Raw genomic sequence first — 16118 nt, 5'->3', positions numbered from 1 at the left:
CCCCTCCCTAACATCATTTGTTGATTGTCACCCCATTCATAATAAATTCTTTTAATAAGCTTCAAGAGGAGTTAGATTTACAACAAACATTTTACTTATCTTCCTTTCTCATAGTTGGCTCCAGTTGTTCACACCGAAGGGCTGATTCTTGAAGTTGAAATTTTTGACATTGTAGGTTCTCTTGGTTCCAATTGATGTAAATAATGGTGAAATATTGCCTGAGCAGTTAATGTCTGTTTCCGAAATTTCTATCCTTTCATATTTTTCTATATCACACTGGCTTTACAATTTCCACTTCGAAATTGAAAATTACATTGTTATTGTCAAACATAGAAACATGTCTGATCACATCAGGGGCATTCCCACTGCTAATCCATTCTGCAGTACCAACAATATTACAAAGAGTTTACAGACTTTCTTGACAAATGACTTTCTATTAATCTATACCATTATTTTATAAATGAATCCAGAAATAAATTTAATAAATATTGTCCAACTGTGCAATTAGTAATAGGAATTTTAAGTGTGCCAGATATTTCATAATTTCAAATGTTTCTAAAAGAAAATAATTTCAGCTGTACATTCAGAGCTAGTACATATCGATTGTAATAAAGAAAATAAAGTAATTTCTTTTTATAGATTTTAGTTTGTAATATAATACATTGTGTACAAAATCATATGAAATTCTTTTAGAAAGACAGCTGAGATACTATTAACCTACTCAAAATTCAAAAAAATATTTTTGGTATCGACTACTTCTGTTGAGGAAAAGCAGTGCTAGAGGAGGGTGTCCATGAACATGCTGCATCTAGTGGACAACATATGAACTGCTATGATTATCCTACAACTGGCAGTCGTGTAGAATGTGCAAAACAGATATCAGCAAATAGAAAAGCTGCGCCCATACCGGGTACGGGTGTCTTCCACGAGGCCAATACACGTGTGCCCGTATGGTGTACAAGTGTAGTTCTGAATGTGTTAAACATTGAAACAGTGCTAATATGGAAACTACAAAAATGTACCAGTCACAGGTTTTGTGGTAATTGATTTGTTACCACAAAACCACTGACCCCTGTATGTTTTTTGTAGTGTCCATATTATCACCATTTCAAGATTTTAAAATGTTCAGAATGGGCACATACCTCTTACATGACTTTGTCTCACAGTTAATGCTTGGTCGTTTCTCACAGAACAACTTACAAAGTTTCGACTTGACACAGGCTTCCCATCATCTGTTACAAGGTCTATGAAAGTTTGGCACCCAGATTTAAGTTCTGGACTAGAGCAGAATTTTTTCTTGTGACAGAGTAACTTTCGCATGTATAATATTAGTATGGATACATAACATTAACTAAAGATCTTGAAAAGCTGTTGACTGATTTACATTACATTTTGACACAATTCACATGATACACTAATAAATGTCATGCATAGGCCTAGTTATTATTCCATATGTTTGTAATTGACAAGGTCTATATTGCTTAATGGCCATCTTGGTTCGTACTTTATGATTCATGGTTCACATTTAGAAAGTAACAATGCTTCATAATCTTATTTATTAAGAGGTATAACCTTATGTTAAAAGTTTATTACAATTAGCAAGTATTACAGTCAGGAAATGTGTATATGTCTTGAGGCAGTGTCACACTGTTCAACTAGATTCTATTCTTGCAGTGTTTGAGAATGAGATCACGTGGTGACTTGCAATAATTTTACACACAGTTTTAAGTCTTTACAAAACTTTTTCTTGCTGACACCTCCCGGGTTTTTTCCCTGATGAGCTTAAACTGTCTAGGGTAGTTCCAGTACATAAAAAAGGAGATAAAAATTGTGTCTCTAGTTACAGGCCAATATCCATAGTCCCAGTTTTCTCAAAAGTTCTAGAATGCATAATTTACCAACAATTATCTGTTTACTTTGATAACATAGGATTAATAAGTGGATCACAGTATGGCTTTAGGAAAAACCTGTCAACCATTGATGCCATAGACAATGTTGTTAAATACATCCATCAAGTATTTGAAGATAAATGCTTTGCCCAGGTGACTTTTTGTGACCTAAGCAAAGCCTTTGACTGTGTAGAACATACACTGCTACTCGAAAAAATGGACTTTTACGGTGTTAAAGGTAACAGCCTTAAGCTATTAAGATCATATTTACAAAACCGTAAGCAAGCCGTCTGTGTTGGGAAAGAAATGTCCAGTATAGAACAAGTTGAGGTAGGTGTTCCGCAGGGATCCGTGCTGGGCCCTTTCCTTTTCCTAATAATGATAAATGACCTGCCATCATTTATCAAATCCAGAACAGTACTCTATGCTGATGATACAACATTTCTGAGCAGCAGTAATGATCTTAATAGCCTTAAAACATGTGTTACAGAGACAATTGAGCAAGCTTCACTCTGGTTTAAAGCCAATGGGTTCTTGCTTAATGAAAGCAAAACCCAGCAGATGGTATTTAGTTTAAAAGACGAGTTTCCATCAGATTATCCTAGTTGTGTTAAATTTTTGGGGGTATATTTGGATGATAAACTTTCTTGGAATCCACATATTAAGTATATTAGCTGTAAATTGTCTAGGGTAATCTATTTGTTAAGGCGATTAATGCACTGTGTACCTAAAAATTATGTTAGAGTATCTTACTACACATTTTTCCAAAGCATCATATCCTATGGCATTATTTTATGGGGAAACTCCACTTGTGTGCATGATATACTACTGCTGCAAAAGAAAGCTATTAGGATAATTACAGGCTCACCATACAAGGCTCATTGTAAACCTTTGTTTACTCAACAAAAAATCATGACAGTAATAAACCTATATATTTATTATGTTTTAATCTACACAAAAAAGAACTTACCTAAAGTAAAACGCAGGGCAAATATACATTGTTACAGCACTAGGACAAACAGCTCTATCTATATGCCCTACCACAGACTGTCAAAATCAGTCAACAGTTATGAACTTATGGGCCACAAATTATTTAACAAACTTCCACAAGGTATACAAAATTTACCAGAGCAACAATACAAACAAACACTTTATGACTGGTTAGTTATAAACCCATTCTACAATGTAAAGGATTTCATGACCTGTGGTATTAAACTGTAAAGTTTTTAACAATTCTGTCCTTCTATAGCATGTACTGTACTGTATTGTATTATATGTATGACTTTGTCTATTGCTGTAATGGCTTAAAGACAATAAAATTATTATTATTACAAAATGATGAAAGGAAATCAGTTTATAACTTACTATATTTTCACTGTTCATGCAGCAAAACTGCTGCATCAGGCAAGAAAATTTAATTTATTATTTCTTTACTACCAAATCTATATGAAACACATTTTTCAGACAGGATCCACATATACTACTAAATGTACCGGCAAAATTATATAATTCTACAACATGTAGTTCAGGAGAGATGACATCGTAAACATTGAGGTGTGTGAAAAACAACCTTTTGCTTAAAAAAGAGTGCATGTTATCCAGACTATACGTGTCTGTTGTTTGATAATGAGAGCACTTAGAAACTTTTTGCAAATGTTAAACATAATATCAAATCTTTTCTAATTTTTTTTTCACTTTCATACTTAACGTCGAACACTTAACACATTAACACATGTGTAAAGTAATAAGAAGTTTAAAGCCATTTTATACATGGCAGATTGATTCTTTATAGAACTTGGCATTTACTGGTATTAATCTAGCTGCCAAGTTATGGAAGAAATTTTAGTTGATATACAGTAAAGAAAGCTTTGACAGCCTGGGTGAGAGAGTTTTGGTCATTTTTTTTCCTTTTTTCCTGGTATTACTTCATGCTTTAGGCTTTGTGCCGGAAGGTTCATGGCTTGTTGTGCACTTAGCTCTTGTTTCTGTTTCTCAATTTATACCCTGACTCCCCAAGATCATCTTCATCTGAGGTAGGAATTCCATCTTCATTGCTAATCTGTACACCTGTTTTAAAACTGATTTTACTCTAACCAGATTGTATGTTGCACTGATTCTATATGACAAGTAAAAAGAATGTGCCACACTGGATTTTGAATGAAGATCTCTGCATTTCATCAGCAAGTATTACACATTACAATTATTACACATAACTGGTAATGTACTGTTCACATAAGTCACGAAAGTTAATTCAAATTCTAGTCCACCATTCACTTTTAACTTGGCCCATATAATGTTTTAGGCATGGTTCCTTTTTTTTTACACAGTTTATTGTTTGAATTTTGTGTTTCTGTGGTGTATTGTGAACCAGTCTCTCAAGATACAGGAATATAAAAAAATGAATAGCACACAGAAAAAAATTAATTACAGGAATATGAAAATATCTATATATAAATATATATATACAAATATGTGTGCACAGAAACAAAATGTTATAGGCATTTGGCCCATAAGTGGGCTACGTCGACAGCATTTTGGGTTGCCAACATCAGATCCTCTAAAGTGCTGTGTGAAGGACATTCAGGGCGGTTATACATGTGCTGGGTCGTCTGCACCTCTCCACAGTCGCAGAGATTAGATGTAGTAGAATATCCCCACTTCAGAAGGTTATCTCTTGACTGTGCAGTGTTGGTGCGTAGCCTGTTTAGTGATCTCCAAACCACCCAGTCCTCATCGTAACCTGGTGCCAATTCTTCCTTTGGTTCCATCCAGTGCCCTTCTCCCGACTGCTTCCATCTCTCCACCCTAGGTCCAGGTTGGTCGCTAAAATCTTCGGTTGCTCTGAGAAAACTGCATCTAGATTTTAAGCATTTGGTGGCTGGCTGAGTTTTGTGGAGGAGGTGGCTCTCTGCCATCTCAGCCCTCGCTCTTTCACTATAGGCTGCCGCTTCTCTTCACACTGCAGGAGGTGCAATCCCAGCAAGATGGTAGAGCTTGCCTGTTGGCGTCGGTATCAGACATCCAGTGACGAGCTTGCAGGTCTCGTTCAGAGCAATGTCGACCTGTTTAGCGTGGGTAGAGTTGTACCAGACACTACTTGCATATTCGCCTGCTGGGAAGCAAACTGCTAGTGCTGTGGTCCTCACTACCTCTGGCTTTGCGCCCCAGGAGGAGTTCATTATTTTCCGAAGAATATTATTTCTGCCGCTCACCTTCATTTTGGTGTTAATACAGTGCTGTTTATACGTCAGAGCCCTGTCTAGGGTTACTCCTAGGTATTTGGGGTTAATGCAGTGTTCGAGGGGTGTGTCCTTCCAGAAGACACGTAGCTTACGGGATGCCTGCTTGTTACGGAGATGGAAGGCGCAAACTTGTGTTTTGCTAGGGTTCGGCTTGAGTTGATTGTCGGTGTAGTACTGACAGAGCATGTCTAGCGCATCCGTGAGCTTTGTCTCAACATCCTCAAAGGAGTCACTCTGTACGGCCATAGCATGGTCATTGGCGTAGATATAGTTTTCCGTACCAGCTGGCAGTGGTTGATCATTAGTGTATATGTTAAAAAGTAAGGGTAACAGTACGCTGCCCCGAGGGAGACCATTTTTCTGGGCCCGCCACCTGCTATGCATCCCTTGGAATTCCACAGAGAAGCTATGGTTCTCTAACAGACTTGTAACTGTGGATGTGAATTTAAAGTCCCTGGTAATGGCATACAGATTCTTCATTAGCAGACGTAAGTTGACGGTGTCATATGTGGCTGTCAAGTCTATAAAAGCGACACTGGTTATTTTCCAGTTCTCATAGCCGTCTTCAATCAGCTGCGTGATGTTAATTACCTGAGATGTAGTGCTTTTCCCTGGGCGGAAACCTGCTTGTTGGGGGATTAGGTAGGGTTCTATGGCACTGGAGAGGCGATCCTGGAGTATTATTTCAAAGATTTTAAAGATATGGCAGAGAAGTGATAGGGGTCGGAAATTTCTGGGGTCATCAGCATTTTTGCCTGGTTTCAAAATGACAATAACTTTAGCCTTCCTCCAGATTGTGGAAATCTGACATGTTTCCATGCAATTGTTAAACAGTTTCAGTAGCCATTATTTAATGTTGGGACCAAAGTGTTTAATCTGCTCAACAAAAATCCCATCCAGGCCCGGGGCCTTCCTTAGCTTGCATTTCGCTATGGCTTTGTCCAGATCTGCTATTGTGAGAGGGGTGGTCAGATTTGAATTTTCTTGGTGTTCAATCCTGTCTATTTTGGTCTCTGACTTCCTGATTTTGGTGTCGGGTTTCCCATTCTTGAGAAGCTGGTGGGCTATTTGGTCGGCTTTGATGGGAGCATGTCCTGGAGAGAAAGTCGAGTCATTGTTGAGACGTTTAAGGAGTGTCCAGGCTTTCTGACTGCTCCTTTTCATGTCCAATTCCTCTATTGTCCTCAGCCATTTCTCTCTCCTGGTTTTAGCTAGTGACTCGGTTAGCTGCTCGCCCGCAGTGATAGTTTCCGCGGATAGAGGGTTTGCGTCAAACAGTGTCAGGTATTGCTGCAACTGATCCTCTAATTCTGGCGTAAGGTCTTCAACATAATTGCTTCTGCATCCTCTAGGGATTGATTGCTTGGAACACCACTGCACAGCCTTCACGAAATTGTCATAGAATCTTGGTTCAGGTGGTAGGTTGTTTACAGAATCTTCCATGAGGTTTTGAAAGGTTGACCATTCTGCTTTCTTAAAATTGTACCTACAGCGAAAAGGTACGGTATGGGGTTTAACAACAGATGTGATCTGGCACATTATTGGGCGGTGCTGGGTGTTTGGTATTGGTGAGCAAACTCCTTTTGAGCATTGGGACGTTACTTGATGGCTAACGAAGATGAGGTCCAGGTTATAACCTCTCCCCCATCTGCCACTGTTGTAGGAAGCAGGCAGTTTATTGTCATGTATCAGTTTTAGGTTGTTTAGCTCGGCCCAGCAGATCACAGCCGTGCCATTGTCGTCGTCTTCTTGGTAGCCCCACTGCGTACTGTGGCTGTTGAAATCACCGATTACTAAATTAATTCTGTCTTTATTAAAATTGTTTACGTTGGAGCTGGAAAAGTCCACAGTTGATGGTTTGTACACTGATGTAACAGTGCAGTCACTAAGTTCAATGGTTAGCACTTCAGTATCGTTGATGTCGTTTATACTGCCTGAAAGGATCTGTATGTTTGGCCTGGTAAAGATTGCGCTGCCATACTGTCGGTGTGGCCTTTCAGCTACTAGTCGCATGCCGTTTATCTTGGGTCTTTTGAGTGTGCTATCTCTGTGAGTTTCTTGTAGGCACAGGACGTCACATTTCTCTTTCTGACAGAGGTCTTGTAGTAGACGTTCTTTGCATGCAGACAGGCCTTCAATATTTACAGAGATAATCATCAGTGCTGGGCCTGATAAGGTCCTTTTCTGTGGGATTGACATGTTGCTTCTGGAGTGAAAGGATCAGTCGGTATATAACCGCCCAGGGGACGCCCAAGTATTTGTATTGCATTCACATACTCTTCGTGGAGGCTCCTTTCTTGTCCCCCACTAAAGGAATGGCAAAAGCCAATCAGCCATTATACGAGACTGCAATAAGGTGCAGAGATTCTGACTTACATGCAAGTTAGATGGTTGATCTAATTTGACAATTTCTATATAGTTCTCATCTTTGACACATTTTGAGTTTATATACTTTAATAATGTTATACATACATCATTACACTGTAATATCAGAGCATAATAATCTTTTAAAAAAATTAGTTTGTTCTTTTGTCATTCTTACATGAGATACGTATTCGTGTACAAATGTATAGAACAGTGTGTCTCTGTGTTTCTATAGAACATGTGTTTGCTAGATTGCATCTTCTTTTTAATTTAGGGGCTTCACATTGCAGACAGATAAAATGGGTCAAGAGGAACAAAGTGACCGAGCTATGCTGACTGCAGTGTATCGAGGAGATCTTAATGTAAGTAATTACAATTCCTTATTCTTTTTATATATTATGCAAAAAATTGAGTATTAAAGTAATTTAAGGTTTCATTGGATGCTCTGAACTAAAAGCTTTGAAAACTGTTTTTGATATATTACAATTTTCTTTCATTCAGTGGCAACTCCAGGCAGGAATATCAACAATCTTGGAAAATACAGATTGCTACTTACAATAAAGAAGACGTGTCCAGACAGGCACAGTTAAAAGACACTCATATAAACCTTTTGGCCACAGCCTTCTTTAGTAAAACACACACACACACACACACACACACACACACACACACACACACACACACACTGGGCATTCCGCCCCGAGATACTGGATTTGGCGTGTGTGTGTCTGTGTATGTGTGGCAAAAGCTTTATGTGAGTGTCTTTTAACTGTGCCTGTCTGCAACTTGATGTGTCTCCTTTATGGTAAGTAGCAATCTGTCTTTTCCTACATCATTAATTTTCTTTCATTGATAAGTAATTTGATTATGATATTTTTCTACTCCTTATGAGTGTTACACTTGGGGTTACTGTATTAACTATTATTGGTGCTACAAATGTTCCACAATAGTCATCATATTATACACTGAAGAGCCAAGGAAACTAGTACACCTGCCTAATATCACGTAGGGCCCCTGCGAGCATGCAGAAGTGCTGCAACATGACATTGTATGGACACAACTAATGTCTGAAGTACTGCTGGAGGGAACTGACACCATGAATCCTGAAGGGCTGTCCATAAATCTGTAAGAGTATGAGGGGGTGGACGTCTCTTCTCAATAGCATGTTGCAAGGCATCCCAGATATGCTCAATAAGGTTCATGTCTGAGAAGTTTGGTGGCCAGCGGAAGTGTTTAAACTCAGAAGAGTGTTCCTGGAGCCACTCTATAGCAATTCTGGACGTTTGGGGTGTTGCATTGTCCTGCTGGAATTGCCCAAGTCTGTCGGAATGCACAATGGACATGAATGGATGCAGGTGATCAGACAGGATGCTTACATACGTGTCACCTGTCAGAGTCATATCTAGATGTATCAGGGGTTCCATATCACTCCAAATGCACACGCCCCACACCACTACAGCACCTCCACCAGCTTGAACAGTCCCCTGCTGAGATGAAAGGACCATGGATTCATTAGGTTGTCTTCATATGTGTACACATCCATCCACTCAACAAAATTTGAAATGAGACTTGTCCGACCAGGCAACATGTTTCTAGTCGTCAACAGTCCAATGTCGGTGTTAACGGGCCAAAGCGAGGCGTAAAGGTTTGTCGTGCAGTCATCAAAGGTACACGAGTCAGCCTTTGGCTCCGAAAGTCCATGTAGATGATGTTTTGTTGAATGGTTCACACGCTGATACTTGTTGATGGCTCAACATTCAAATCTACAGCAATTTGTAGAAGGGTTGCACTTCTGTTATGTTGAACAATTCTTTTCAGTCGTCATTGGTCCCATTCTTGCAGGATCTTTTTCCGGCCACAGTGATGTTGGAGATTTGATGTTTTACCAGATTCCTGATATTCATGGTACTATCCTGAAATGGTCTTACAGGAAAATCTCCATTTCATTGCTACCTCAGAGACGCTGTGTCCCATCGCTTGTGAGCTGACTATAACACCACATTCAAACTCCCTTAAATCTTGATAACCTGCCATTGTAGCAGCAGTAACCAATCTAACAACTGTACCAGACACTTGTCTTATATAGGTGTTACTGACCACAGTGCTGTATTCTGCCTGTTTACATATCTCTGAATTTGAATATGCATGCCTATACCAGTTTCTTTGGCACTTCAGTCTACTTTTACGTAGCCAAATGATCTACATTACAAGTAGGCTTACATTTCCACACACTTTTCTTGATGCCATAAAGAGAACTAGAAAAACACAAGAACAATTAAGAATTACTAGTTGTAATGTCATTCAGCAAATCATTTAATGTTGTAGACTATAGCATGTTCGAATAAATTCCATGATTTAATGAAAATTCATTAATTTTTATGATTTGTTCTCTTTTAGCCTTTACTGATGGTTAGTTTGAAATACAGGGCTATTACAAATGATTGAAGCGATTTCATAAATTCACTGTAGCTCCATTCATTGACATATGGTCACGACACACTACAGATACGTAGAAAAACTCATAAAGTTTTGTTCGGCTGAGGCCGCACTTCAGGTTTCTGCTGCCAGAGACAAAATGGCGACAGGAGCCGAGAAAGCGTATGTCGTGCTTGAAATGCAGTCATAACAGTGCAACAACACTTCAGGACGAAGTTCAACAAAGATCCACCAACTGCTAACTCCATTCGGCAATGGTATGTGCAGTTTAAAGTTTCTGGATGCCTCTGTAAGGGGAAATCAACGGGTCGGCCTGCAGTGAGCGAAGAAACGGTTGAACGCGTGCGGGCAAGTTTCACGCGTAGCCCACGGAAGTCGACGAATAAAGCAAGCAGGGAGCTAAACGTACCACAGCCGACAGTTTGGAAAATCTTACGGAAAAGGCTAAAGCAGAAGCCTTACCGTTTACAATTGCTGCAAGCCCTGACACCCGATGACAAAGTCAAATGCTTTGAATTTTCGGCGCGGTTGCAACAGCTCGTGGAAGAGGATGCATTCAGTGCGAAACTTGTTTTCAGTGATGAAGGAACATTTTTTCTTAATGGTGAAGTGAACAGACACAATGTGCGAATCTGGGCGGTAGAGAATCCTCACGCATTCGTGCAGCAAATTCGCAATTCACCAAAAGTTAACGTGTTTTGTGCAACCTCACGGTTTAAAGTTTATGGCCCCTTTTTCTTCTGGGAAAAAAACATTACAGGACACGTGTATCTGGACATGCTGGAAAATTGGCTCATGCCACAACTGGAGACCAACAGCGCCGACTTCATCTTTCAACAGGATGGTGCTCCACCGCACTTCCATCATGATGTTCGGCATTTCTTAAACAGGAGATTGGAAAACCGATGGATCAGTCGTGGTGGAGATCATGATCAGCAATTCATGTCATGGCCTCCATGCCCTCCCGACTTAACTCCATGCAATTTCTTTCTGTGGGGTTATGTGAAAGATTCAGTGTTTAAACCTCCTCTACCAAGAAACATGTCAGAACTGCGAGTTCGCATCAACGATGCTTTCGAACTCATTGATGGGGACATGCTGCACAGAGTGTTGGCGGAACTTGATTATCAGCTTGATGTCTGCCGGATCACTAAAGGGGCACATATCGAACATTTGTGAACGCCTAAATAAACTTTTTGAGTTTTTGTATGTGTGTGCAAAGCGTTGTGAAAATATCTCAAATAATAAAGTTATTGTAGAGCTGTGAAATCACTTCAATCATTTGTAATAACCCTGTAGTTTACACTGAAACTTTCCTTTTTATATTATTAGATTATTACATTCAGTTAATAACATGAATGCTTCAGTCTGTCCATTTTCTGTCTGTAGGCACTGAAAGAACTGATATCACAGGGTGGTGATCCAAATGCTAAGGACTGCAATGGCCACCCAATCTTATTACATGCAGCAAAAAACGTGGAAATTCTCAGCTATTTATTGGAAGATGTTCATATTCCAATAGAGGCCTGTAATAAATATGGCTACACACCTCTTTTGAGAGCATCATCACGTGGAAATCTAGATGTGAGTTCCAATCGTACTCTTAAATACAATTATGAGTTAAAATTGCTTGTTTTCCATGACAGCACTTGATGCTACACCCAAAAACCTTTCAGGCTGTTCTTATCTTATCTTTCTTGTTACAAAAAGACAGATGATATGGTCAGTGCTTACCTTCATGATGTGCAATTTCTGAGGGATACACTCCTCAAGTTCTAGAACCTGGCAGTAAGTTTCCTATTGTACCTGTAATGGCAGTGAGTAAAGGGAGCGAATCGTTTAGCACGTTAATAATCATGATGGTGGAGGAATGCTATAAAACTTCTAGAAGAGTTTACAGAAACACTTATAACCAAATTTTTAGCTTTTGGAAGCATGGATACCTTTTTCTGGGAAGAGTGAAAGAAATAATTGTGGAAGTTGGGGAGCAGGATGCGAGTAGAGCAAATTACTCAGAAACCAGGTAAAGAAAGGTCCATGAAATACAAGGGACCCTCTTTAAATAACTTCTGAGTGCCCCCCTCCCTCCTTCTTCCCAATGCCTTCCAGTTCCGTATCTCTCTCTCTCTCTCTCTCTCTCTCTCTCTCTCTCTCTCTCTCTCTCTCTCCCCTCCCCTCTGTCTCCCCCCCCCCCGCCTCTCCAACCATTTTCATTCCCTCATAAAGGAGGAACAAACAGTTCCTAAAGATAGAAATACATTTTTATTTGATTTTATGTATTCCTGTTAGATACACTGTAAGATGAATACCTTTAAACTCAATTTTGCACAGTTATGTTTTATCAGCAAAGCTTGCTGGCCTATACAAAAAATAAATGCAAATCATCTCTGCCATAAAACTCACAGGAACATCTAATGTATGACCAGCCAAAATCTTATAACACAATAGAATAATATGTTAAATCTCTACAATGACCATTTGGCCACAGTAGGTTATAATGATACAGCCTTCCCCAAAATTCATATGAAATGTCTGATACCACCTTATTTTATATGCATCCGGATAATTATCAGACAATTTAGTGCTTCCTAGGGACTTGTATGTGTGTCTATATGTATATCATTCTGTCCAATTTGGTAATAATTCTTGGTATTTATTGTGAAAGCATATAGAAGGTTCTGGAAAAACGTACATTGTCATCATTATAAGAGACCGTTGTCATTAACGAAATTACATACAAATGCTAAATTAAATGATTAATCAACAAATTGAAGGAATAAATAAAAAGCAACAGATAATAAAAGGCTGTGGAAGTGTTGAAATAGGTGGCTGGCACCTCTAATTCCATAATTACAATCAAGTAACGAGGTAACACAAACAACCCCATTATCTTGAAAAGTGGCTTGAAAGTTATTAGCAAGTGATGTATTTTCATTTGCTATCTATTTTTATGGCCTTTTCTGTAACTGATATTCTTTGTAAACAGTTTCCTGATTGGTTAATGCTTGTTTACAATACACAGTTTCTCAATTTCTATAAATTGAAGTCTTGTCTGAGCAATTTATGTATGTAATTGGATAAAGCATGAGTTCTGTACCACTATTAAATATTATTATCCAAAGCTGAACTGTAATTAATTACATAACTAAAATAATACAAGAGATATAATTTTAATTAAAGTTCAGATCGATTTTCATATTTGGAACTAGTGATGTTACTATAAAAATTACATCAGTTAATATTGTGATTTTTTTTCCTTATTCAGCTGTAAGATCAGTTTCTTTACATTTTCTAAATTTTAATTCTAACATTGAAACTGTACAAATTTAATAATAAACTATTTTGGAAGCTATTGCTAAAATTCTATATAAAGTGATTCTGCAGCAGTTCAATTCAATTCACTTCAGTTGTTGAGTTAGTTGTTGTTGAGTCTGCTAGAGAGTCTGGTTGGAAGTCAAAGAGATCAGTCAGTCTGTGTTTTGTTTACATGACGAGTGTGCAGTTCGGATGTCAGTTGATGTGAATGAATCTTGTTAAACATGAAAATTTTGTACTAATTCATCAATGGACCAAGCAGAAGAAACTTAAGTTAAGTAACATTCAACATGAATCGTTAGAAGGCCTAAAACTAACAACAAATTCTGGATGTAGTAACACATGCAAATCATTTATTAGTCTCAACGAAAAAACTGTGGTGTTTTTGCCAGTTACATGCTGCACAAAATTAAAATAAGCATCTGATACTCAAGGTATCATGAATGACACAACTATGACACAAGGAAATAGAACTGCTTCCATGAGCAAAGACAGAAAACTGTGAAATTAAAATCGAAGCCATCATATGCAGCACCAAAAGCTACAGAAAAACTCCCTTCAAACATATGAGACTCAAAAAGATTTTCAATTCGAACTGTTTCTATAATATAAATGAATGTGTGTTTATTTATTTATTTATTTTTTATCATCCCAATGATCACATTTGTGATGTAGGATTTGTCAGGATACATTTCAACAACTATATAATATCTTTACCAAATTTTTTTCTATGCTGTATTCATATGAATCTATCTTATGTTTAATACAATATACAACTAATAAGTGTTTTTATAACATAATTTCTTATGTGCTTGACAGACCTATTCCTTGATGTTGTGATTTCATTGGTCACATTTATGATATCATATATTCTTATACAGTTGAGCAGAGGTATTCACTTATACTGCAGCGACATTTGTCAAGCATGTGGTTCTTACTCTTCTTATGTGCTTGACAGACATATTCATTGATGTAATTTCAGTGGTCACATTAATTTAAACATATATTCTTGTACAGCTGTGCAGAGATATTCACTTATGCTGTAATAACACTTGTCAAGAATGTGGTTCTTTATATTCTAATACAGTTGAGCATAGAAATTCACTTACACTTTCATAACATTTGTCAAGCATGTGATCCTATAAAACAGTTTTAAATTTATCCTCATTTTTCAGCTCTTTGATATGTTTTGGTAGTGCATTAAAAAGTTTGATGCCTTGATTACATACATGTTTTTGATTTTTGATCCTTGTTACAGTTTGTAAGTGGAGATCTTTACACTACCATGTATCGTAATTATGGTAGTCTGTATTGGTTTTCATCTTGTCCTGATTTCTTTTGATCATCAACAGACATTTCATAATGTATAATGATGGAATTGTTAAAATTTTCAATGCTTTAAAAAGGGGCCTACAATGTGTTTGAGGTGGGCTCTGGGTCATTATCTGAACAGCGCATTTTTGTAATCTGAAAATCTCATTTAGACGACAATTTGTTTTTCCCCAGAATACTATCCCATAGGATGCAATTGACTGAAAATAGCCAAAATATAATAATCTGGTATAGTCACTACTAAAAATGCTTGAAATTATTCTAAGTACAAAGTGTGCTGAATTTAGTTTTGGTGCTAAGCTCACCACATGGTGCTCCCAGTTTATCTTCTCATCAGTGTGCATACCCAGGAATTTTGCACACTGTTCTCTTTCAAGTTGTTTGCCCTCCATGGTGGGATTTATGTCATCATATTCACTTATTTTTCAATATTGCACATAATTAGTTTTTTTTTTTTTTGCATTCAGTGTTAGCTTGTTTGCACTTGTATATCTTTTAGGACATGGTCCACAGTACTGTGCAATGACTGCTTCATATCACTAACTATTAAACTAGTATCATCAGCAAATAACATGATTCTAGCTTTTCTCTCTGACACCTGAATATCATTAATATAAATGAGGAACAGCAAGGGGCCTAATACACTTCCTTGGGATACTCCTACTGTGACCTCCCTTGGATCAGATCTTAGTTTAATTTTTTGGTTAATATTTGGTGCTGTAATTTTAACCACCTGCATCCTCTTTTCCAGATACGACTCAAACGACATTTTTACCGATCCTCTGATACCTATAGCTTCAAGCTTTTCCAAAAGTGTGCTGTGGTCAACAGTTGTTATAACGTCAAGTTGAACAAATATATTTCAGAACTACACAACACATAAGTCACAGAGCAAGTTGTCAAGCAATATATGTGAACACGGTAACATTCGAATGAGCACTGAGTCCAAGTCTAGCGGCCACTGGCTGGCTGGCCGCTTAGGTGGCACAGCTGCTGCATGGCTGCCAGACAGCTCTGCATGTAGAGGACGCACGTAATTGCACGGCGGCACTTTGAATGATCGGCAAGTCACAACAACAGTGTCAAAGGCTTTTGACAGATCTAGATTTATCCTGACTTAACTCTTTCCTTCTTCAAATTTACTGATTATTTCTTTTGTGTATTGCAGTACAGCTGTTTCGGTACTTCTCTCAGCTTGAAATCCATGCTGTTTACTGTTTACCAGATTGTGGATATTAAGATAATGTGGGACTCTATATTTCATTAGTATCTATAAAACCTTGGAGAAAGTTGGGAGAAGTGAGACAGGTCTGTAGTTTTCTATTTTAAGCTTATCACCCTTTTTCAACAGGGGAATGACTTTAGAAATTTTCAGTTTCTGTGGAAACACACCCTCAGCCATTGACAAGTTTGCTATGTGTGCCAGTGGTTTCACTATTTGATTAGCTGTTTTCTTTATTAGTATTATTGGCACCTCATCTACTCCAGCTGACATTTTGGACTTCAGACTTTTAATCACTTTTAAAACTTCCTTTTCATT

The 16118-nt window shown here is 38.0% G+C and overlaps 1 protein-coding gene across 1 annotated transcript in view; it reads left to right on the top strand.

Moving 5' to 3' along the window:
* The window catches only part of LOC124781976 (serine/threonine-protein phosphatase 6 regulatory ankyrin repeat subunit C-like), a 383424-nt gene that overhangs the window by 68678 nt on the left and 298628 nt on the right, over positions 1-16118 (top strand). Inside the window, exons 2-3 of the mRNA XM_047253904.1 lie at positions 7786-7857; positions 11321-11515. Of these exons, the coding sequence (XP_047109860.1) occupies positions 7795-7857; positions 11321-11515 (258 nt within the window). The 5' untranslated portion in view covers positions 7786-7794. The remainder of the gene's footprint in view (positions 1-7785; positions 7858-11320; positions 11516-16118) is intronic.

Source organism: Schistocerca piceifrons, chromosome 1 (genome assembly GCF_021461385.2).
Source record: "Schistocerca piceifrons isolate TAMUIC-IGC-003096 chromosome 1, iqSchPice1.1, whole genome shotgun sequence".
NCBI classification, from domain to species: domain Eukaryota; kingdom Metazoa; phylum Arthropoda; class Insecta; order Orthoptera; family Acrididae; genus Schistocerca; species Schistocerca piceifrons.
This window is presented reverse-complemented; position numbering and strand designations above follow the sequence as displayed.